At 45.0% G+C, this 24,494-nt stretch overlaps 2 protein-coding genes and 2 pseudogenes across 2 annotated transcripts; 1 reads left to right on the plus strand and 3 right to left on the minus strand.

Annotated features, from left to right (window-relative positions):
- Window positions 1-559: 559 nt before the first annotated feature.
- LOC9640173 lies at window positions 560-1,511 on the minus strand. The gene is made up of 2 exons (XM_024676622.1): window positions 992-1,511; window positions 560-900 (listed from the first exon to the last, which is right to left on the minus strand). The coding sequence occupies exons 1-2, from the start codon at window positions 1,509-1,511 to the stop codon at window positions 560-562; spliced, it is 861 nt and encodes a 286-aa protein (XP_024532390.1).
- A 4,411-nt stretch (window positions 1,512-5,922) lies between these two features.
- LOC112346840 (pentatricopeptide repeat-containing protein At1g62260, mitochondrial-like) lies at window positions 5,923-7,611 on the minus strand. Its single transcript, XM_024676623.1, has one exon. It carries the CDS (start codon window positions 7,609-7,611, stop codon window positions 5,923-5,925), a length of 1,689 nt encoding a protein of 562 aa, XP_024532391.1.
- A 3,460-nt stretch (window positions 7,612-11,071) lies between these two features.
- LOC112346800 lies at window positions 11,072-12,913 on the minus strand (annotated as a pseudogene).
- A 2,047-nt stretch (window positions 12,914-14,960) lies between these two features.
- On the plus strand, window positions 14,961-15,794 carry LOC112346841 (annotated as a pseudogene).
- The last annotated feature ends 8,700 nt before the right edge of the window (window positions 15,795-24,494 follow it).

The following is a 24,494-nucleotide window of genomic DNA, read 5'->3' on the forward strand; positions in this document are numbered from 1 at the left end:
CAGAGCGGTTCATCAAGCACGGAAGACAGCCATGGCGCTGCAGGCACCATACGGCGAGAGAGATCAGTGTGCAAGCCTGAGCAGACGATCTGCACGTGCAATGGCCGTCTGCCCTCCAGATCCCTGCCCGGGATGCATCGCCTCAGCAGCGCGATGTAGCGATCGCTCATCCTCCCGCGCATTTCCAACTGTCGTGCCCTAATTTGGTTTTGATCTACGTCAGCCCTAATTCTGATGAAGAAATAAAAATACAAAATGAAAAAAATCGAGATTACTCGCGAGATCCACTTGTGAATGGGAAGGCTTTTAGCAGTGGTCGCCTGACGTCTGCTCAAGAGCAAATCAATGAACTCCAAGAAGTCCTTGCTCGTGAGTGTGGTAAGGATTAGTAGTAATGCTAGTGCTTTTTAGGGGGGGTAGGGCTGGAATAATTTAAAGATTACCTCACAAATTGGGATTTTTATAAGATCCCACTTTGTGGGAGTAGTTTTCCCTGTGGAAGATGAACCAACAGCTTCTTTATAGTGCCATACTTGTTCAAACAAAGAGTGGTCTACTTTCAGCTATCCAAGAGAGCCATCTCATTACCCCTGCCTTCTGGAGCTTCTTGGGCGGCCTTGGCCGCCACCTTGGCTTCAACCACGTCCAAGAACACCCTTGCCAGCCGCACAGACTCTGTCCGGTCGGCCTCCCGCAGGTACCCGTCCTTGAACTCGTCCCAAAACTCCATGCCAGGCCGGGGATAGTAAGGATCATTGACAAAGAAGCTGTCGACGAGCACGTCCACATCGTTGTTGTGAGGCTTGCACTGGTTGAAATCGAAGCAGGCAAACCCGGGGTCGGAGAAGGTCCTCAGCTCGTCACCACCCACGACGAACTCGATGTCGCGACCATCCAGTCCTGGATTAAAGAAGCGCAAAAGTAACGCACGAATGAAACAGTACAAAGCTGAAAACACCTGCGAGGTGGTGGATCCTGGCGAGAAGTCTACCCATTTCTTGGGCCAGCGATTCGATCGGCAGCCCCAGCTCCTTGCAACGATTGGCATCCAGCGGGAAGTTATTGGCATTGAAGAATCGAGACGCCAGGCGCTGGCGTTTTGCACCCAAGTAGATCCGTGCGACGAAGGGCTTGGAGTACCTAGAGTGGAGCGCAGGGAAGAACTTGGCCCTGATGGAATCCGCGAGAGCAGGGGGGACGGGCCAGACTCGCTGCATCGTGTACGCGGCAGGTATATTTGGCAGCAGCGACGAATCCATTCGCAGGCGCTCCGCCAGTGATGCGAGAGAAGGGAAGAATTCGACGGGCTTGGGCACCAGAAAGAGGAGATTCTCTGCGCCCTGGCATGCCTTACTTATCTTTTGGTGATTCTCAAACTCATCGAGCAGCTCGGAAAAGCGGCTGGCATCTGCCAAGCACTTGATCGCCACGTTGTTCCGCGATTGCCATACGTAAACTGTGGCAAAGCTCCCCGCTCCCAAGCGCACAATCTCAGTAACCTCTTGTATCATTCTAGGGTTTCTAGAATGAAAGAATTAGAAAAGGATTAAAAACCCTTTTCTAGGGTTTTTAATCACTGCGTCAAGTGCTTCATCAATTGCAGCAGCCAAAGTAGTCCGCGATCACGGACACCCGCCCCCACTTCCTCGTCGCCAGAAGAAACTCGTTGAGAATGTCTGTGGTGTCGACAAACTCTGCGATCCCGGGACGCCACCAACCAAGTTTCCGTAGCTAAAGGCTCCGGAGTGCCTGTGACCGTGGATGAGCTCCATGAGCTTCGAATCATCGGTGGCATGAACATGAATCCAATGGCGCCCATCCCATGTGCGTCTTCCATAGACTAGATCTCTTTGCGCCCCGGTCGAAGGCTTAATTGTCCCAAAATCTGGCCTTCAGAGGTGTCGGGGATCTCTCCGGCGTAGACGTGAGAGTCAGAGCCGGAGCAAATAGTGCAAGCAGTGACTTTGACCATCACGTCCTTGGGATGAGTGATGAGCGGCTTGGGGACCTTGCATCACCTCCATGTCTGATGTTGCTGGCCTCGTCGAGCCTTGAGCCACAGGGGCCTTCCCAGCTTTCTCATCTAGAGCCTGCGCGATGACGTTCATTATAGTGAGAAGCTTTGAAAAGAACAAAGAGCTAGCGAGCTAATTTCTTCCCTTTCCTGGTTGCCGTAGAGAAACCCGAGCAGATGTTTTGATCGATCGTCCGCTCAATTTTCTCCACTTGGAGAACATCGGCTTGGTTGAAAGACGTTGAAAAACTTGCCTCGAGATCAGTCACTGCTGCGCATGAAATACTTAGCTCTTTGGAATTAAGCCGCGGTTCCTGACATCTATTCCTTCTCTGGAGAACTCCAAGTGAGCCATTTGCTGGTCCCGAGATATCCTCCGCCCATTCACGACTCTCCAGACAGTGCAGCGTCCTGGCTTGTGATCCCAGAACGATTCCAGTGTGTCCATGAGCCTCCATGTCTCTTCGTTCGGTTCAATGTTATGTTATGTGAAGGAAGTTGGTTGGCATCCTCTTTGTAGAAACTAGACGTTGAGCAGTCCGTTGTAGACTTCCACGTCACCGCAGGAGCCGTAGTTGGAAATGAGCTTCTCGGCCGAGTGTCTCCCCTCTTGGCGAACACCGGGAGCAAAGCCATCACTGTCTTGTAGAATAGCTTCCGGTCCTTGAAAGGAATCTCGAAAGCTTCGTCCAGCTTCTTGAGCGCGCTTTAGATCTGCGAAGTTTCAACGTAGCCAGAGACCAGAAAGTTGTAGGGAAGAAAGCAGCTCTTGCCGATGTGCTTCTCCATGAGCTTCTCCGCCTGGTCCATCATCTTGAGCCTCACACAGATTTCCACGATCCAGATGTATGGATTTTGAGGAATCCGTTCGAACTTTTGCAACACTTCCTCCAGCACCTCATATGCCTTTTCCAAGTCCCCGAACAAACCAAACGACTTGATTGCGGAGATGTAGCTGTTTAAGTCGGGAGCAACAACTTGTTCGCTCTTGAGCAGCGTCCACATCCTGTCCACCATCTTCCGCTTTCCTAAGAGTGCATAGGAACGCATTATCAGATTGAGTAGCCGTGTGCCTCTTCGAAGTTAGTTCTTTTCAGCTCCGTGTCGAACTCCATCTCAATCTCCTCAAAACTTTCTCGGCACTGCCAGTACATAAACAGCACCGGCTTCAACCCTTTCTGCTTGAACCTGTAGTAAGTATCCCGCAGCTTGTCGTGCTGAGATACATGTGTGGAAACGAGTTCAAGGCGTCGACGGAGAACGAGCCGTTTAGCTCGTCCATCAATCTCTCCGCCGTCCTCTTTCGCAACAGCTGTAAGAAAAGCCGTGGTTACCTCCTCTGTCCTCAAACTCTCTGGCATGCTTCTGAACAAAGCCTCGCCTTTTGATGGCTCCAGCTGAAGACATAGCTGTGAGATCTCTTGCATGTATAGCTTCGAGGTCATTTCTACCAGGCGTTCTTCTCTCACGACGTTCATGAACTGCCAAAGAACATAAAATACAACAGTTAGTTCAAACATTCCAAGGAAAAACATTATAGAAAAATCAATGTTTACTTTTAGAGCTTGGACGTTGTGCCTGCAGTGAAGAATCCAACCAGCAGCAACGTCCCGTGACATCACATTTCCATTGTCTATCCAATTCTTGCCTACCTCCGAAGTGTCGGCCTTAGCGTTGAGAATCCGGCATAGGCTCACAACCTTCTCCTGCTCCGCATTCTCATTGGGTTCCTCTCCCTTGAATTCTCTTTCATCCTGAACTGTGACCATATAAAGCTTTCTTGAGGCGACATTGATAACCCTCTGGTTGCTGGACAAAGATTTCTTCATTGAGATCTCCATGCAAGAACTCTGGGCGTACATCCGTCTGATGTACCTCAAGATCATATTGAGCTGCTAAAGCTAGCAAGACTGGAATAGAAGCCATACGTACGACAGGTGAGTACGTCTCAGTAAAATCAAGGCCTGGGATCTGTGTAAATCCGCGGACCACATACCTGGCTTTGAACCGAACGACCTGATTAGCTGTGTTCCTGTTAACTCGAAATAGCCATTTGGTTGACCTGTCAGCTGGCTTTAGAACGAGCATCCAGGTGTCATTTTGCATGAGGGATTGATACTCGGAGTCCATGGCGGCTCGCTGAGGACCTGTGAGCGCCTCAGACACCGTTCTGGGCTCAAGAGCATCATTAGAACCAGCAAAATAACAACGACTCGACTGTGACCGGAAATATTGTTGACTCTTGCACGTTGAGATGGAAAGAGTGGCCGGCCAGAGCGAGAGTAGCCTACAGGTTCGCTGTGAGGTCTCTCAAGTTCTTCAAGATTTAGCCGGTGTAGTTCTTCTGAAGTGGAAAGTGTAGATGTTGGAAGACGATTGCGTAAATAGGCAGCAGTAACAATAGCCTCGCCCCAAAAGGATTTTGGACAACCAGTACCAAAGGAGCATCGCACGAGCAGCAACAAGTGTTCGATTGCTCTCTTCTTGTCAGCTCGACTCCTCAGTCTATCATCATCTCAGTCTCCTCGCCGGGCTCCAAACCTCTCTAGCATTCTCTCCTTGAGTTCTTTCGGAGTTTTGCCCGCAGCAATGTAGACTTTGAGCAGCTGGTTGTAGACAGGGGCCTCTCCAAACAGGGAGCTGTAGTGACCCATCACCTTCTCGGCTTCGTCCACGTCTCTCCTCAAGGCCAGAGCCGCTAGCAAACCCATCACGGACTTGTACTCCAGCTTTGTTGGTCGCTTCTTCACGTTCTTTGCGTCGCCTTTCAAAAGGTAGCCCGCAACGAGAGGCTCATAACACCAAAACCTGTCTCCTTGTCCTTGAGGAATTTCTCCGCCTCGTCCATCAACCCGGCCCTCGCATAAACATCGACCATAGCAGCGTATGGATTGTGCTTGCGATTCGGGAAGCTCCAGCAGCTCCTGGAAGACCTTCTCCGCACGTGATCCTGTGAGTGACCATGAAGCTCGGATCAAACTTTGCACTCTTGACGTGATCCAAGATGGAAGAATTTACCACATTCGTGAGAAATGATAGTTGAAAGCATAATTGCGTGTTAAAAGCTAAAGTTCGTTGGGACAAAACAATTCGCAACGTATTCTAATCGAGGACTATGTTCTCTCTTGTTTTTTAATTGGTTGCTGCAAGGATGGTTTTCCGCAAAGACTTAAGATCAAACTTAATAGCCTTCCCATCTAGCGCTGGATTGCTGCTGCCATCTCCCAAGCTAGCCAAGTCCACAACAATCGATAGCTCAGGTGAATCATCGACGATGTCAAACTCTTCAATAAGACTCGACCAACAAGTCTTCTTGAGCACCACTGTCTTGATGCCCTCCTGGCCAGATCCTCTGGAAATCGACACACCAAGAGCCATGGCTGCAAATCCTGGGCAAGTCCAGTCGTGGAGCGATCGTCTCAGCGCTGCCATGCTCTCGTTGTGGCATGCCACCTCGGCCACCAGTGCTGGGCAGTGATGATCGCGAGCGAGCAAGAGACTGAAATCCGGCTCCTTGATTACGCCTGGAAGATCCACCGTCGCCGCCCCAGACTGGGCTAATTCATCCTCCAGCCCATTCTCTATGGCATACGCGCCGATCTTGGCATCAAACCATCGACTGGCTCTCTCGTGCGCTCGGCTGGGATCGCCATACAAGAACACCTGGGATGTGCTCTTGTTGTAGCTCAAGCGCCATGGATCCTCTTCCCGCGATCGAATTTCCTTGTAAACATTCTCCCTGATTCCAGATGCTACCGCAAAAGGCCCCTGCCCGTACTCACCTCTCTTCACCGAAGACTTGTAAGCCGTTATGGCGGCCTCCAGCCCTGCATCAAAAGCCCTCTTCGTTGCCGCTCTCGCCATAGCTTTGCCGCGCAAGAGCCCTAATCCTTTCAAAGCTTTTGGGCTTATAACAAGAATCTAGAATCTTTTGCTAAATTCGAATTTAAATTCTTGGCGCGGGAGATTGGGGCTATGGAGCTTCTAATCGTCGTCGATACGAGGACGTAAGGTCCATGCCTGTCGGCCTTAGACTCGAGCAGGAATTTCGCTAATCGATCCACTCGATCGACATCCCTGTAGATCTTGCAAGCGCCAAGGAGAATTCCCCATTCCGTGGCATCGGGCAAGAAGGGCATTGCTTTGATCAGCTCCTCCGCCTCATCAAGCTTCCCAGCGCGGCTGAGGAGATCCACAATGCAGCCGTAGTGATCCCTCTCCGCAACTATACTGTGATCGTACGTCATGGATACGAAGTGATCCCGAGCCAGGATCAAGACTCCAATGTGTATACAAGCCCCCAAAACGCTCATGAATGTCAGCGCGTCGGGCATAAATCCCTCCATGATCATCGCGGAGAGAAGGTTCAAAGCTTGGAATGCATGGCCATTCTCCGCAAAGGCGCCCAAGAGAATGTTCCACGATATAAAGTTTCGTTCTGGCAAGGCACTAAAGTATTGCCTCGTTTCCTCCAAATACCCTTTGCAAGAAAATGCGGTTAAGACAGCGTTCCACGACACAAGATTATTCCCTGGCATCTTGTCAAAGATGTCTTTACATTCTTCTAAACAGCCCTGGACGGCAAATCCAGAAAGGATGGTGTTCCAAGACACTATGCTTAGATCTGGCATTTTGTGGAATATACCTTTTGCGTTTTCCAAATCCCCTACCTCGGCAAATGCTGCTAACATTGCATTCCACGAGACATTTGTTCGCTGGGGCATCTTGTCAAAATAGTTTTTTGCAGCGTTGATCTCCGAAGCTTGGGCATGAGCGGTGATCATAGCCGTCCAAGAGGTCACATCGGGAACTTTAGCAAAGATCTCCTTTGCCTTCTCAAGATTCCCTGCCCGAGCATATCCTGCCAATAGAGAACTCCACGTAAAAGAATCTTTCTCGGGCATGGAGCTTAGCAAATCCAGCATGGCAGCAATATTCCCGTCCTGGGAATATCCAGCAAGCAAAGAGTTCCACGCAACGAGGTCTACCAGGGGCATTCTGGAAAATAATCCCCGTGCCTGCTCTAGATGCCCATGCTGGGTATATGCCGCTAGAATCGCCGTCCACGATACCACGTTTCTTTCTGGCATGGAATCGAACGCGTGCCTCGATGACGCGAGATGCCCGCCCTGGGCATATACTGTGATGAGGGCAGTCCAAGATACCACGCTCCACTGGGGCATTCGGTCGAATAGAGCCCTAGCGACGGCCATCGAGAGGAAGCCACTGTTTGCGTAGCCTGTGAGGATCGTGTTCCAGTGCACGACGTCGCGGATTCCATCCGGCATTGCATCAAAGATGTGCCTGGCATCATCGAGCTGCTGCTGCTGGGCGTAGATCGAGATCATAATGCTCCAGGAGAAGCGGTTCTTGGAATGAATCTTGCGGAAGAAGAGCTCCTCGGCATCGCACACGCTGCCGCATTTGCCATACATCTGGAGCAGCAGATTGGCGAGGTATTTGTCCTGCTCCAGGCCGATGGATGCGATCTGGGAGTGGAGGAGCCGGCCCTGCGCTAGATCGCGCGCGGCGGTGCATCGCTTGAGCAGCTGGAGCAGCGATTCTCTCAGGCATTCTGATGATTTATTACTTAGCATTCAGGCATCTTGGGAAATTGGAGTCTAGGGTTTTGGCGTCCTTGATAAGAAATGCTATCAAACAATGATGATTGAAGCCCCTGAGATGTAACGTGCACCATCTTGTAGTGGAGCCTAATGCTCTTGCTGCAAGATCATGTTCCTTCTGAAACATTACTATTTGTTTTCAAATTTTCTCAGAAGTATAATGCTTAGAAGAATATTTTGTTATCTCCAACGTATTAAATATAAAATACTCACTTATATTTGCGATCTAAATCTAAAATTTTAATTGCAAAGCTTCAATAATGCTGATTTTATTAAAAAAATAAATATTTAAAACACAAATATTTGTTTGTATTTATTTTTATTGTCCATCAAATTCTGAGTAAATTTTATTAGTAATGTGATTATATTTTATTGATTTAAAAAACATTCAAGGGAGAGTGAAAAACAAATATCAAGTTTTTACAAGTTTTTATATATTACTTTAAGCAAAAAAAGTAAGTTAATTTTAGTTTTATTAATCTACATTAGAAAATCAATATTAAATTTTATACTATTATGAAATAATTTACAGATAATTCTGGATAAAATATAAATAAAATAAATCTATATTTAAAATATTATTAAAGCTATATAAAAATACAATATGTGTGAAGTAAACATTATTCTGGCAAGTGTTTGAATTTTTTAATTATAGAGTCCACAAACCCTAAAATATGATAACTATTTTTTGTTATAGTCAATGTATCCTCCTAGCATCAAGAAATAGATGTTGGTGACATCAAACAAATAATAAAGGTTAGAATCTAGGAGACATTAGGAATTTTGCCTTCTATGATTTCAATGTTTTGACCAATGTGATCTTGTGATTGCCTTTGATGATTTGACAAAATAGGAGGTATTTATTAAGTTGTTCTAGTCATCCACATGTACTATAGTCTTATAGTGGATATGTTTATAGTTATTCACCCATACCACAGTCCCACGGTGGATACTAGTCTATACAATAGAAGGATTGGTAGATTTAATGTAGAAATGGAGTTGCTAGTCTACACAATGGAAAAATTAGTAAATTTACTGTAGAAATAGAGTTGTTAATCCATAATTAATAAGGATATTAACATCTTTAAAAAGGGAGTGTTGTAAATAGCCATTAAGAGCTCTTTCATCAAACTAGTTTAAGGGGGAGTGAATGTAACACCTACTCGACTGCGTTCCAAGGTGATTGCAAAGGAGAGATGCAGGTTGCACCGATACTGGACAGGATGCTACGGAACCTTGGCCGCTTTACAAGGCCCCGCTAACTTGAAAAGGAGCCCCGTCATCGCCATCTGACAAAAAAGTGGACTTTGTGCTCCAGTATGGAAGACAGGCGACCTAGGTTGACACGCAAAACCTTCCCAACTCTGAGAATCTTTGGACTCTTCAACAAATGACCTGCTGATAAACCTCAGTCTGCGAGCAATTCTTCTCCGAGGCACCATTCGGATTGGAAGATGTACGTGTACACTAAACGCTACACGCTTCGTGGCCTGCGGCTCAAGGTGACGTTGGATTTCAAACGCAACGCGGGCGTCGAGAATCTCTACCAGCCAGCTATGTACGCCATACGGTGGCAGGAGGAGGAGGAGGAGGAATGTCGAGCGGCATGACAAGGATACAAGAGGCGGCGGTGGTGGAGATGAACTTGGTGGGGAGAAAAGTGATAATCAAACACGAGATCCAGGAACTGAGGACGATGTGGACTAGTTACTTTGGTCTCTTTACTTTTGTGTGTTTTACTTGTACAAAATGCAAACAAAGTCTTCATCATCTTCAAACACTTCATCATTCCCCCCGACATCATCCATCAGATCATCCCGCCCCTCGTCTTCAGTCTCCTCGCTAAGGTGATTAAAAGAAAATGAAGAAAATCAAGGTCGGATTCAAACCTGCACGGGCAAGCCCACATGATTTCTAGTCATGTCCCCCTTGGCTGCTAGTTCTGAAGATCAAGAAGAATGAAGAGGACGGATTCTTCAATTCTTGTAAATATTATTGCATTTTGAAAAGCAAATTATTTTCTAGCTTAAACAACCAATATGTTTAGAATAATCTAATGTCCACCATGCTCTGCTTGGATATGTTGTCAAGTAGCTTACCAGTTTACAATTATCTTCAACTGTAATATAAGTTAAAAGTAAACAATTTGGTTTGTCATAACAAATACATATTCGGAGACCATAATACATTTCGTTTAAAAGTATATAACACTAAATTTCCATCATTTTGCAGATCTAAAAAACACTCTCCAAAATATTCATTATTTGAAGAGAAACCAGCACTTAAAGTAGTCAAAGTAATATCACAATTTTCAGAATATCTGAAAACTATATTTATATTTTCTAAATAATTTAATGGTTTCAAATGAGTTACTAATATATATCGAATAAGATAATTATTAGACATAATTCTACATTCACTAGAAAGTGCTTGCAATAAATCATTTATTACCTTTTTAATTATTTCATTTATTAATTTTTGGAGAGAACCACCTAAAACTGGTCTTCTAGTTAAAATTCCTGTAGAATAATATGGAGTACTTCCAGCTAAATGTTAAATTCTTATAACACCACCTCCTCTATCAATATCTATTAAATTAGTATCAACAAAATTTTGTGGATAAGGATGAGATTCATGTAATTTTAGTGCAAGTCTTTTAATGTGACCTAAAATTATATTAATATCTTCCTCAGTAAGTGAATTAGTTTTACCCCAATCTATATTTATTTTATCAAACACAATTCCATAATGTATAATAAAAATTAAAAGAACTTAAATTATAGACATTAAAAATAAAATTTAAATAAAATTTAAGTTAATTTTATATATAGAAAAAATAAAAAATTGAATAACTTTTTTAATTATGATTTATATTAATTTAGAACTTTGCAATTGTAACTTAGAAGCCACTAGCTATATGAGAGATTTAATATATATATATATATATACATATACATACATACATACATATATACATATATACATAATAATTTGATATAGCCTAGACTTGAGTAATATTATTTTTATTTTTAAAAAAATATATAAAGTTTTACCAATGTATTACACCATTCATGTTTAGATAGCATGGCTAATGTTCACTATTCAATCCATTTCTCTAAAAACCAAATGTTGTTCAACAGTCATCAGGAACATTTATCAAATGTCCTCTATTTCTTTAACTTCTAACTCTATAATATTTTTCCACTCCAAGATTGCCACTTGTGCAAGGAGTGCTTCCAAGTTGATGCAACAAGCAGTCCAAGCCACACAGTCATGCCACCATCCTTTGTTGAACTCAATAGAGTTGATCATCAATGCTTTGTCTATGGTTCCTTTCTGTGTGGTAAGGATAAATTGCATGGTTTCATTCCATGCTTGCACTTTCACCAGTAATAGCCCTGTCTCCATACAGAGAATTCCATTGTGCATTCAGTTTTGAAGGCAATGTAATTGTGTTCATTTTTTATATTTTCTGAAGGACACCATGTGTACGTTTTATTTGACATGTACGAAGTTGCGATGCTTACTGGGATTTATCCCACTCCGTGTTTTGCAGGCACGCCGGATCGAGATGGTCGGGCCCCAGCCTGACGCAGTTGATGTAATTCACCAAGCTGTGCCCGGCGATCCCAGGCACAAGCAAGCCTGCAATCCTTCCCAGTGGACAACCTCGTCTCACTAAACTCCGTGCCGTATCTATAGCTCATGAAGAAGCTCTGGACGAGCTCGAACAGCGCGTAAAGCCGGGACAGCACCACGTAAACCGGGGAGAGGAAATTGGGAAATGGCTCGTCCGGAAGGATCTGGGCAGAACGTTAATATGGATCCTACACAGAGAGCAGTGTCTCGAAGTAAAGTACCTGGAGGGTGTAGTTGTAAGTGAAGTAGCAGCAATTCCCGAAATGCTTGAAGCCAAACAAAGAGTTGTCGAAGGGAACTCGAGCTACCATGTCGTTATTGTAGACAACTCTAAAGTACCTCATGGTTGGCTTGTTTAAGCTGGTGTCCATGAAGGACGCAAAGCTCTTGTCTCCAACGCGGGGCTGGCTAGAGCGCCGCGAGCCTCCTGGCATCGTCGTCCTCGGTGTTGTAAAAGACTCGATTCTCTTCCCGGTTGTAGAAGAGCATGGCGGTGAAGAGCGTCGCCAGAGCGCCGCCGAGGCTGTGACCGGTGATGTAGAGCTTTGCGTTTCTGTGGTTCCGGAGGATGGTGACGAGCTCCGCGCTGATGTGGTCGTATGCGAGCAGCTTCGTCTCATCGCTGAGGACAAAGTCGGGTAATCCAGATGTTGGAGTCTGTGGCAACGGAGTCCTCGAGTTCTCGTAGATGTTCTGCTTCAACCTCTGGAAGCTTTGCATCCTGGTCCTGTCGCCCAGGCCCAGTGCTTCGAGGAATCCGAGATGGACACGGCCGAGCTGCGGGAGCTCGTACCAGGAGAAATCCAAGTCTGTGCACCAGTCGTATGCATTGAAGGCTTCCGTTCCCCGGAAGGCAAGAACGATGGCTCCGGCATCAGTTTCCCGGTCCGCGAAGATGAATGCTTGAGTCGAGTTTTTTTTCTGAAACTCTGTAGCATGAAAGGGTGAGGAACGTCAGATGAAACTGGATAGCGACCTCTTACCGTTCCAACAGTTGTAAGTTCCTAGTAGATGCATCTGCAAAGGAGAAGCTGATGGAGTCAGAGGTTGTGCAAGGCTTGGACTTACCTTCCAATTCTGATTCACGACAAATTCGATGAACTTCGGGTTCTCATACGAAACCTTAGACGCCAGAGCACAAACATCTGCTACCGCTTTGGAGTCTGGACATGAAAGACACAGACGCTGAGACGAAGGGGCTTGGAGGAGGCTGATTCTTGGTTCCATGTGGCCGTTGAAAGTTAGGTAGCTCTCCGAATCCTCGGAAGGATCAACAAGCGCTGGAAGAACAGCACACAATTAAAAGTCAACACCGTGAAATCAATTCTAGTTACCTTGTGGATCCATCGAAAGAGTATACAAGGTCCTGAGAATTCCTCCATTGGATGCACAAAGGTTAATTGCCTTCTCCACCCATCTTCCAAAGTGCTTCAGCGGTTGAGAGACAGACCTCATGCTCCAGAGCATAAACGGAGAAAATCTCGCTCTCCAATCCAAGTTCACACTCCCGACTTCCAAAGAATGCGAGTAGTGTGCTACGAGATAGCATCTATCATCTGCGACACGAGTGCCCATACTGGAAAAAGCCTCACAATGTCGAAGTTCAAGAGCGAAGAGAAGAATAAGAGGATAGCTTTAAAACATGAAATTCTGACTTACCACAACTCCTCATCAAAAAGAGGATTTTATAGAGTGCTAAGTCTTCTGGAAACAACCCGGCAACCGCGGAAACTTCAATCCCGCACGTATCCTCCTGCAAGTTTTTGCAAAAACACGAGATTAGCGCCCACACTGTGTACTTTGCCTGCTAGCCTTCCACGCCGATCTCAACGTCCTGGCCGTCGTCTAGTTGCTTCTCCCGATTCTGGACGCTGATCTTTCGGAACTTTTCTGCCACCTCTGTTGTTGCGTTTGAATTCCTGAGTCGCAACTCGGCCTTCCCTGTGTTGATACACCTGCTTTCCCGGACATATCCTCATTTTCGCGCCTCCGTGATAAACATCCGGAAGACTCGGACCACTTCCTCGCCCGGAGCGCTGCACTTTCTTTCTGCCGCAACGTTGCTCCAGTATCTTGCGTGAATTAAAGCACCTGGAGAATAACGAAGACGTCCCAAAGGTCCGAGAGATGGGACTTCCAAACTCTCTCTCCTTAAGACCAAATTCTGACCGGTAATCTGACCAAAATCTGCTGAAGTGCTCGAGCCAATAGAAAGGTCATCATCTGGACTGCTAAACCTACATCTGTCAACCCGTGATGGCCACAACTCTTCCTCGGAACTGCATTGCGTCAGCCTTGCTGCTATAAACCGTTGTCGGGTATGAAAGAACTTCTGAAGTTCTTTCATACCTGAATCAGGAAAACAAGAGCTCCTCCTTGGGCTTCTCGAGAGAGGCAACACAAAAGGCCCGCCCAATGGAGCTTCACTTAGCTGGCCATGTTTCTTCTTCACACTTCTTCTGGCCTTTTTCACCGATGTAGTTTTGGAGGCAATCAGTGCTCTTAACCAGGATGATATGAAGGTCGGCCATATGATGGCCCATATCGCTTTCAGATGGTAGTTCGTGTGGCGCGGGATCGTCGACAGCAACTCTGAAAAAATATCACACAAGAAAAGAAAAGGAGAAAAGGTTCAGCTTCCAGCCATCTTCTACGATGGAAATAAAAGCAAGGCACTCACCACTCGGTTGGATTCGCTTTTAGGCTTATTGATCTTCGCCAGCTGAAATTTCTGTTAAGTTGAAAACGGAGTGTAATCGAACCGAGCATCTTCGCAGGAGACGAGCGGAATCAAACTTGACAGTTTGTCTTTAACCGACTCGGGACGAGGCGTCCCCAGATTCTCCAAACAAAGCCGACATGAGGGCACATACAACTATGGAATCTCTGCAGGCAAAAGTACCAAAAGTTCTTGTCCAATTGAGTTCAGTGATTTTGGAGTCATCTGGTCGATGTAAAGGACACCCTGTGCGAACAAATACCACGGCCACCTTGATGTTTCCACAGAAAAAACAACAAACGAGACATTACCTCCAGGTGATCATACTCATGTCGGAAAATTCCAGCAGTCCAGCCCCTGAAGGCGGTACCAAATTTCTTCCCGTTGATGTCTTGAGCTTTCAACTCGGATCGATATCGGTCTCTGGAAACAAAGACGCAAGCTATAAAAGAGAATCTCTATGTATAAAGGAATAGTAGGCTTGAGCGCCGTAAAAAGGTACAGCTTCTCGCTCTTTCCCAAACTTGACAATCATTGGATTCACGAAAACGTACTCTTTGCCTTTGCCTCTTTCGCCCTCGGGATTAAAGACCATGAGCCTGGCATTGACGCCTACTTGTGGAGCGGACAAGCCTACTCCATCTCTCCTGGCAAAAATGAAAAGAAAGACAAGAAAACAAGGCATGCCAACGTTGGACAGTGATGAAATTCGCAAGGAACATACCTGTACGTCACGTCCAGCATAAGCTTCTTGACCTTATCATCGAAGGAACTGATGCGGATGTTCCTCGCGCGGAGCTTGGGATCGGCATACAAGACAATGCTGAGATTGGAATTGAATTCCTCAGGGCCAGCTGCGAGGAAACAAGAAAATCAGGAGACAAGAACCCTATACCACGCAATCTCACCGCTCGCCGCAAGATCGGTGAGTTCTTCATGCAATGCATGCGCTTTTCCTTGGAAATTTCGGGCTTTTGATCGATCCCCACTGCGAGGCCGCGCTAGAAAATGCCGTGCCATGGCGTCGGCGGCCACCGATGCGGCTCCAAAGCGCGAGACCGATCCGAAGAAGGGAATGGGACTCGTCTCGCTGTTTGGAAACGATGTGGACACGTACTACGACAAGCTCCTGGATGGGCAGAGTGGAGTCGGGCTGATCGATCGCTTCGATGCCTCCCCGTGACCTACCAAGTTTGCGGCACAGATTCGTGACTTCTCGGCGAAAGGCTACATTGATGGCAAGAACGATCGCCGGCTGGATGACTGCCTTAGGTACGGAATCGTTGGTGGTAAGAGAGCTCTGGAGCACGCTGATCTTGGACGAGACAAGCTCGACAAGGTAGCAAACCTCTCTCTTTTGTTCTTGTTTTCTAAAGGAGCAATTTTATTTACCAGGTTGACAAGCAAAGAGTGGGCGTACTCATTGGCTCCGGAATGGGAGGGCTCCCAGTTTTCTCTGATGGAGTCCAGTCGCTGATCGAGAAGGAATATAGACGGATCACTCCGTTTTTCATTCCTTACTCGATTACCAACATGGCGTCGGCATTGCTGACTATAGAGCTGGGACTTACGGGACCAAACTACTCGATTTCTACTGCCTGTGCCACCTCGAATTACTGCTCTATGCGGCAGCAAACTCTATTCGTAGAGGTGAAGCTGACATGATGGTGGTCATTCCAGTCAGCTTGGGTGGCTTTGTAACTCAGATCCACAGACTGCGTAGAGGCCATGGGACAAAGGCCGAGAAGGATTTGTGATGGCTTTGAGTTACCCCAATTTATATCTATTTATTCCATAATGTATAATTAAAATAAAAAGAAGTTAAATTATACATTAAAAATGAATTTCAAATCAAATTTAGAATTATTTTTGGTTTGCTTAAGCAAACCTATAGGGGGACTGAGATGGTATTAAATATACCTAGAATATACTTGGATATTCTAGGATATTCTACCATCTAATGGTTGTTATTCATTTAGATTAATTTTGTATTTATAATTTATAAACATGTTTATAATTTATAAACTTTCTTAAACCTTTTCTAGTATATTCTTTTTAATTCTACCATCTAATGGTTGATATGCAATAAAATTAATCTTGTATATATGAATTACAAACATGCTTATAATTATAAACTTTATTTGATCAATTGGATTAATAAGTAATAATAACACTAGTATTAAGCAAACCAAGTGTTGCTACATGCAATGCGTAGCAATTTATTATATATAGAAGAAAATTAAAAATGACTAACTTTTTTAATTATGATATTATAACTTATAAGCCACTAGCTATATGAGAGATTGGTTTATATTTATATTTATTAATATTATATAGCCTAGACTTGAGTAGTTTTTTAAAAAATATATATTTTGTTTAAAATATAAAAACTTTTACCAATGTATTACCACATGGCTCTTGTAAGCTTGGGTTTAGATGACATGGCTAATATTCACTATTCAATCCATTTCTCTGAAAACCATGGGATTGAATATTTGAATCAATGTTGTTTGACAGTCATCAAGAACATTTATCAGATGTACTCTATTTCTTTAACTACAGCTCTAACTCTATAATATCTTTCCACTCCAAGATTGCCACTTGTGCAAGGAGTACTTCCAAGTTGATGCAACAAGCAGTCCATCTTCTATAAGCTAGAGATTGACATTTGAGGCCATGTGGAAAATTAAAACTATTAAATATATCTATATTAGAATAATATTTGGGACAAAACCAACAGCTTTATTTATGAAGAGTATGGGAATTTTTTAGCATATGGTGCTAAAAGTGAATACAAGGTTTTGTATGACATCCCCACTAATTGAAAATAACATGGTTAAAACTTCATAAGAGGTGCGAACTAATTTTTGGTATGATTTTTACTTAGCTTTTTTTTTTCTACAGATCATTCTTCAAAAGTATGAATTTGAAACTAATAGGCTACTACCATTAGAAAGTCTAAAGAAGATCTTTGCTACACCATAAATAACACAAAAATAAATTTGTTTTGTGCCCTTAGAATTTATAGCCTTAGAGTTATAAAAAAAATTAAAAAAAAAACAGGATCCTTAGCTTATGTTTTAAAAACTAAAATCTTGCTAGCCATTGAATGCCAGTGATTACAAAATGTAGAGTTATGTTTGGTTTGGAAGAGGGATCTTTAATGCCAACACAAATACAATTTGAATAATCTAAGTATGTTAAAACTATATAGTTTTTCTTATGTTTTTGGTTTGCTTAAGCAGTGTAGAATAATTTTACTTCTCAGAAAATTTATATTATTGAGACTTGAGTAGTATAAGAATTCTAATTACAATGTTCAAGGCACTTTGTTTCTTTCTTTTTTCTTAAATATCACGTCTTTAGAGGTAGGCTAAAGGTAGATAGATGCACTAGATGGTATATTCTGATTTTATGCATTCTGATCATATATATATTCTTCCTATTGGGAGTTTGCTGAGGGAAGTTTACATTCTCTCTCACTACAATGCTTTTTGGTGGTGTTTCTATATAATTTTAAATATGGTTTCACATCAATTTCCAGAAGTATTTTCCAACAACAATAAAGCAATATAAATTTTAGTTGAAGACATAGTAGAACTTTAAGAAAGGCTTGCCCATATTGTGGAGGTTACATTAATGCAAACTATATAGATCAAATTGTTGAAGAGCATTAATAATGTTCCAAAAACTTCATACTTGAAAGATCCATCTTGCAATTTTTGGTGAATAATATTAAATTTTTTGTTTACTTACATAGGCAAGTAAACACTTTCAAGGATGGACGAGTTAAAGACATTGCAGCTTCAACTGCAGCTAGTTTCAAGAGATCGCGAAAAGATCTTTACATATACTTCCAGCACAGCTATCAAAAATTGGAAAACCTGAAAACACCGACATTTCTCAAGTGCTTATCGTTGGCTGAGCACCTAAGTGATCTCTAGGAGGCACTTGCGTGCGTTCCACGCATTAAGCGCATCCTGGGGACTCCAGTTGGTGACTTGACGACCAACAAGAGTCTTGAGCATGCCATCGTAGGACCTCTTTTGCCCCCTTCACCGCATCTTGTTATTGTTAGCAGCGGAGAGACACGCACGAGGAGGAAGAACTGTATATATATATAACTGTATATGATTGTGTACATATACATAAAGCTACTACCACGTGGGCATAACTACTACCACATCATCTCTACCTCTAACACTCCCACTCATGATCAGGCGGCTGATCCAAGTCTGAATCTAAGCCTGAATCGTGCCTATCTAGTTTGAGATGATGAGCATGGAGAGCTAATGAGAAAAGCATAAGAAAAACTCATCAATCAACTACCCAAAACTTTGTTCTTGGTCTTGGTCTTGCTTGCACACATTCTTGCTTCATGCTACGGTCTCAATCTTGCCTCTAGCATGTGGTCTTGGCCGTGAACTGCCAGGCTCCCACTTCTCTGCGACTAGGCACTTGAATCTCCATAAGCATCCTTCCCAATTGCTGGAAATTCCTGCAAAGAATTGCTATGCAATGTTCTTGAATCTTGACCAAATTCTTGATGTGGGTTGTTGAAATCTCTCAATCTCCCACTGGCTTTGTTCTCTGATTGCTGCTGCTTGTTGCTCAGCACCTGTACATAGCCTGGTGCCTTGGTGCAGCGCCTCAAGCGTCCCAAACATTGCAAGAAGGATTGCAATCGAGGCTCATCCTCCTCCTCATCACTGGCCTCCTGGCCAGCAAGCGCCATGCCCAGGATCAAGGAGCCCAAGGCTCCGATACCATGTTAGCAGCGGAGAGACGCGCACGAGGAGGAAGAACTGTATATATATATAATTGTATATGATTGAGCATAACTTTTGTTGCCAGCAGTCGCTGCCTTTTTTATCATGGTATCGGAGCACAGCTCTTGAGGACCTGTGAAGGATGAAGAAGAAGAAGAAGCTTCCAGATGCCAACGGCAGAAGCAAAGTAGCCTAGAGCACAGCAACAAAGCAATGGCAGAGCCGTACCAGCAGCGAGGAGTGGCAGATAGTAGCGACTCAGAAGCCCTGGAGCGGCAGAAGATGCTGATAAGCTCCAAGAGAGGAGCAGCAGCAGCCAAGTGAGGGGCGGCAGATAGCAGCGGCAGAGTTGGCTGAGAAGCCCAGCAGTGGCAAAAGAGCTCCAAGAGAGGAGCAGCAGCAGCCAAGTGAAGGGTGGCAGATAGCAGCGGCAGAGTTGGCTGAGAAGCCCAGCAGTGGCAAAAGAGCTCCAAGAGAGGAGCAGCAACAGCCAAGTGAGCGGCGGCAAAGCAGCCAAGAGTGGCAGAGGCAGCAAGCCCTAGAGCAACAAGATGTAGTTGCTTTGAGTGGGAGTCAGTGTCAGTTGTATGCATGCTGAGCATCTTATGTTCAAGCTTTGTCTCAATTTGTAGACACGCCTGAGTGGGAGTGATGCTTAGTTAGGAAGTTAGGATGATGTGGCATTAGGCAGTTGCCACAGCCATGTATATATAGCTTCATATATACAATATGAGCAGTCGTTGCCAGCAGTCACTGCCTTTTTTATCAGTTATACCCTTGCACCGTCCTGCAAGTCTGTCAATACCAAAGCACTTGGAAACGCAGCTCTTACCTGATGAAGAAGCGGCCAACCGGGTGAAGACCATTGGGGATTCTCATCTTGATCTTAGCGAAGTCCTTCTTCCACGTTTCGAAGTTGTTCTGTAATTCGGCGCGGGTGAAGCTTGGAGTGAATTTCTTTGGATTCACCTCCATCTTTTCTTCCGGGAACTCTGCGCACACGACCACAAATAGCTAGACGGGTAGCCGTTTTTGCAGTCATTTACCTTGCAAGCTGGCCTGATAAATCTGATGGTTCTCCACCCAAACGAAACCATCTATTTCCAGGATTCCGTAATACCAGTCATCCTTGTCACCGGCCTAGAAGATGATATGCTCATGATCCAAGTGACTAACTATTCTTACCATGATGGTCACTGGCGGTCTGTAGCTCTTCGGACGCGCTGCTGTCTCCACCAGTTCCTGTATGGTGTACATAGCTGGCTGGTAGAGATTCTCAACGCCGGCGTTGCGTTTGAAATCCAACGTCACCTTGAGCCGCAGGCCACGAAGCGTGTAGCGTTTAGTGTACACGTATGGGAAGGTTTTCCGTGTCAACCAGGGTCACGTGTCTTTCTTGTCAGCCTCATACTGGAGCACAACGTCCGCTTTTTTGTCAGGTGGCGATGACGGGGGCTCCTTTTCAAGTTCGCGGGGCCTTGTAAAGCGGCCAAGGTTCCGTAGCATCCTGTCCAGTATCGGTGCGACCTGCATCTCTCCTTTGCAATCACCTTGGAACACAGTCGAGTAGGCCACATTGTTGGCGATGAGCTTGTTGACGCAATGAAGAGTTTCGCCTGAGATCTCCACGGCACCAAACCTAGGCATCTGATGCTTGATCTCTATCAAGCCATAGCGCATGCGAAAGTCGGCCTCTTTATGGAGGAGTTGTGAAGAGTTGCTCCTCCTGCGCTCCAGCGATCATGAGCTGTCCAGAGTGACATGTCGAGCATGACCAGACAAGGCTGGGAGAGCTTACCGATTTCATGGACAGCTTGTTGAGGTGCCAGGACACCAAGCGGCAAAAGCTAATGGACCGTTAGGAATAGGGCAATCCTTACTCTACATTATGCCCTTAGTTTGATCTGTTGCTTGGTGCTGGATGGTTTTGGTCACGCTAATTGGAGAGCGAGATGGTGCCTAGCAGAAGAAATCCAACGCAATATCAGTGCACATTAAGAAGAAATGATTTTAACTTTTTCACCGTGATCTTTCATGAGTTTTGTTTCCTAATTGAGGGGAATATAAAAGTGTTCGACAAGATGAAATTCTGGGGCTCTTTTGGACTGTGGAAGAGATAGGTAGTGCTATACATAATTGGAGAATGTTAGGTGCCAGCTTTGACTACGTGGTCAACGTCAGTCAAAGGGAGGCTCAAGGGTATATTAGGGTAAGGGACTTAACCTACCCTAGGGCTCACAGTGGAGCAGCGGCATAGTGGAGCTTTTGAGGTAACTCGGGGGTGGTTGGGTGGTGAGGAACCTCAAGAGGTGGCGTAACATAGTCTAGGGCAACTAGATCTTTGTCTTTTTGCGCCGGATCATAACATTGGTATCAGAGCATTGGTTGCGATGGCCGACCAAGCTGAATGCTGGAATCCTATTGTCGATGGTGGTGTCGACGATGGTGCCGACGAAGCTGCGGAGATTTGGACTATTCAAGATGTGGTTCATGAGCTGCGAGCCCTTAATTGAAATCAGCAAGAGATGCAAGACAAGATGCATGGCATGATGGATACCATGTGTGGGCGTGTTGAGGCACTCGAGGCTGGACGGGGTAACACTCCAAGTAAGCCTTCTCTAGTAGATCGACTCAAGATTCCAACCTTTTCCGGTGATGGTGGTGTGGACGAGTGTCTCGCTTGGCTAGCCAATGTGAAGAAGTTCTTGCAGAGGCTTTAGTGGCTATTCCGATGGTTTTGCGTGATGCGGGTCTTCGATGGTGGAATTGGCTTGAGGAGTCCTATGTTGCAGATAAGAAACCACCAGTGTTTACCATGGATGAGTTTGAGGCTGCTTTCTGTTTACGTTTTGCCCCTCATTACGACGTGGAGAATGCTCGTACAGAACTTCGCCATTTCCAGTAAGGGAAAATGATGCTCGGGGATTATATTGAGAAGCTTACTCGCTTGATTAGTCGTGTTCCAACGAAGGATCCAGATCAGAACAAGTCCTACTTCATTGATGGCCTATATAGTGAGAGCATGCGGCAACACTTGCGTCATTCTCAGCCTACAAAGAGTTTGGAGGAGCTCTTTGATGCGGCTCGTCGACTTGACAATGACAAGCACAAGTATCGCAAGCGTTTGCGGAGTCCTTCTGTCGAGAATCGTCGTGATGATCGCCGTGGACACAAGGATGGGAACAAGCATCACAAGTTGAAGTCGGTGGTGACTACTTCAAATGCAAAGGGGTCCAAGAAGCAGAAGTTCTTTGTGAAGAATTATAGACAAGGTTGTCATCATTGCGGCGAACTTGGACACTACAAGGCTGATTGTCTGCAGTTGAAGAACAAGCAGCAGGAAAAGAAGAATGGCCAATCATCTTCTCACGGTAAGTCAGATACTAAAAAGTTGCAAGCTTTATAGCGTGAGGATGACGAGAACGACCATTCCGGTCGGAGGAAGAGACTTTTGATTGTTGCTCGTCAACTCAACTGTGTGTGGAACAAGATGGAGCTCGAGGATACGCGTGAATCAGCTTTAATGCTGGAGGGCGTATTCCGTGGCGATCCAGTGTGGATTTTACTGGATAGTGGGAGTGATGACAACTTTGTTTCGGCAAAGTTTGTTGCGGAGCATCGCCTGAACACACGTGGAGTTCTTCTATACACAGTGGAAGGTGCAGCTACCTCTGCTCAGCATTTCGATGCTTGTGTCAAGGGGCTGGAAGTGTTGGTTGGCAAAACCACACTTGTGGAGACTTTTTATCTCGCAGATATCCATCGTGTGGATCTCATTCTTGGGATGCCATGGTTGGTGAAGGTGGATCCAGAGATAAAGTGGAGCATTAAGCGTATCTCGCTGGAGTATAGTGGCGTTAAAGATGTGTGGTTTGGCGAGGGCGTTCAACCACCAGTTGTTATGCTCTCTGCTACATCTTTGAAGCGGGCTTGTCGTAATGGAAAAGCACTTTTGAGTTACTTGCTGTTTGTTCGTGACTTGGGCAACCAAGGCACGTGTGGGGGAGAAGCAACAGTACGGGATGTACTAGACGAGTTTTCTGCTGTTTTTCCACATGAACTTCCGCATGGGTTGCCTCCATTACGAGGTGTGGAGCATGAGATTACATTGGAGCCGGGGACACGGCCCATTTACCAACGCCCATTTCGGTTAAGTTAAGCGGAGGAGCAAGAAGTTTAACGACAAGTCAAGGAGTTACTTGAGTTTGGATTTATTCAGCCAAGTAAGTCTCCGTTTGGTGCTCCGGTCTTGCTTGTGAAGAAGAAGGACGGTTCAATGCAAATGTGTATTGACTACTGCGCTTTAAACAAGAAGACAGTGAAGGATAAGATGCCAATGCCACGTGTGGATGATATCCTGGACAAGCTTGGTGAAGCACGAGTGTTTACCAAGATTGATCTGAGGAGTGGATATCATCAGATTGCAATGGATGATGCATCTATCTCCAAGACGGCATTCAACACAAGCTTCAGACATTTTGAGTTTACAATTATGTCGTTTGGTTTGACAAATGCACTGGCCACATTTACTCGGTTGATGACGAAGGTATTTGGGCATTATCTTCATGAGTTTGTGGAGATTTTCTTGGATGATATTCTTGTTTTTAGCAAGAATATGGAGAAGCATAGGGTGCATTTGCGCAAGGTTCTTTTGTTACTCCGAGACAACAAACTTTATGCAAAGAAGAGCAAATATGAATTTGCAAAGTCGGAGGTGGAATATCTAGGCTATATTGTGACATCTAAGGGTGTCAAGACAGATCCAAAGAAGGTGGCTATGGTGGAAAATTGGCCTACACCGACTACGGTGGCCGAGTTGCGCAGTTTTCTTGATATGGCTAGTTACTACCAACGTTTCCAGCATAAGTTTGCAGAGGTGGCTATTCTTTTGACGCGGTTGTTACACAAGAATGTGCCATTCGAGTGGAAGAAGCCACAAAAGGAGAGTTTTGTGGCGTTGAAACGATTGTTGAGCGAGGCTCCAGTGCTTCGCATTGCTGATCCATCGAAACCTTACAAGGTGACATGCGATGCGAGTGGTTATGCACTGGGAGGAGTTCTCATGTAAGAGGGACAGCCTATTGCATATGAGAGTCAAACTTTGAATTCCGCAGAGCAACGCTATTCCATATATGAGCAAGAGTTACTCTCTATTATTCATGCTTTGTGGACGTGGCGGCACTATCTTTATGGTGCAGTGTTCATGGTGTTGACAGATCACAAACCACTTGTGTATCTCTTCACACAGAAGGAGTTGAACACTAGGCAAGCTCGTTGGATGGTCAAACTCATGGAGTTTGGGGAGTTTCCTATTGAGCATCGTCCGGGAAAATCAAATGTGGTGGCGGATGCTTTATCTCGTGTTCATCATGTGACAACGTTACAAACACGATTTTGTCATCATTTGAGTAAGGTGGTCAGCGAGTTTGGGCAGTTGGTTGAGCATACTCAGGCTCAAGATGTTGAGGTGGCCTCTTTGCGAGCCCAGATGGAAGCCCCTTTCTCATTGGTGGATGGGATTCTCTATTATAATGGCCGTGTATATTTGCCACAAGTGGATGTGTTAATTACTTAAGTTTTATTCCACTATCATGATCATCCAAAGGCTGGTCATTTTGGGGGGAAGAAGACGTATGAGTTGATTAAGTGCAACTTTTATTGGAGGAATATGAAGGCTGATATCCTCAAGTATTGTAAATCATGCGAGCTTTGTCAGCAGGTTAAAGTGC

This window comes from Selaginella moellendorffii, unplaced genomic scaffold (genome assembly GCF_000143415.4).
Source record: "Selaginella moellendorffii unplaced genomic scaffold, v1.0 SELMOscaffold_17, whole genome shotgun sequence".
NCBI lineage: Eukaryota > Viridiplantae > Streptophyta > Lycopodiopsida > Selaginellales > Selaginellaceae > Selaginella > Selaginella moellendorffii.

What these genes read in the sequence shown, in the direction of transcription:
- LOC9640173 (XM_024676622.1), bottom strand. Translation starts at nt 1,511, where the DNA reads ATGATACAAGAGGTTACTGAGATTGTGCGCTTGGGAGCGGGGAGCTTT. An exon ending in ATCGCTGGCCCAAGAAATGG is followed by an intron (nt 901 to 991) that starts GTAGACTTCTCG and finishes TCTTTAATCCAG; the next exon opens with GACTGGATGGTCGCGACATC.
- LOC112346840 (XM_024676623.1), bottom strand. Translation starts at nt 7,611, where the DNA reads ATGCTAAGTAATAAATCATCAGAATGCCTGAGAGAATCGCTGCTCCAG.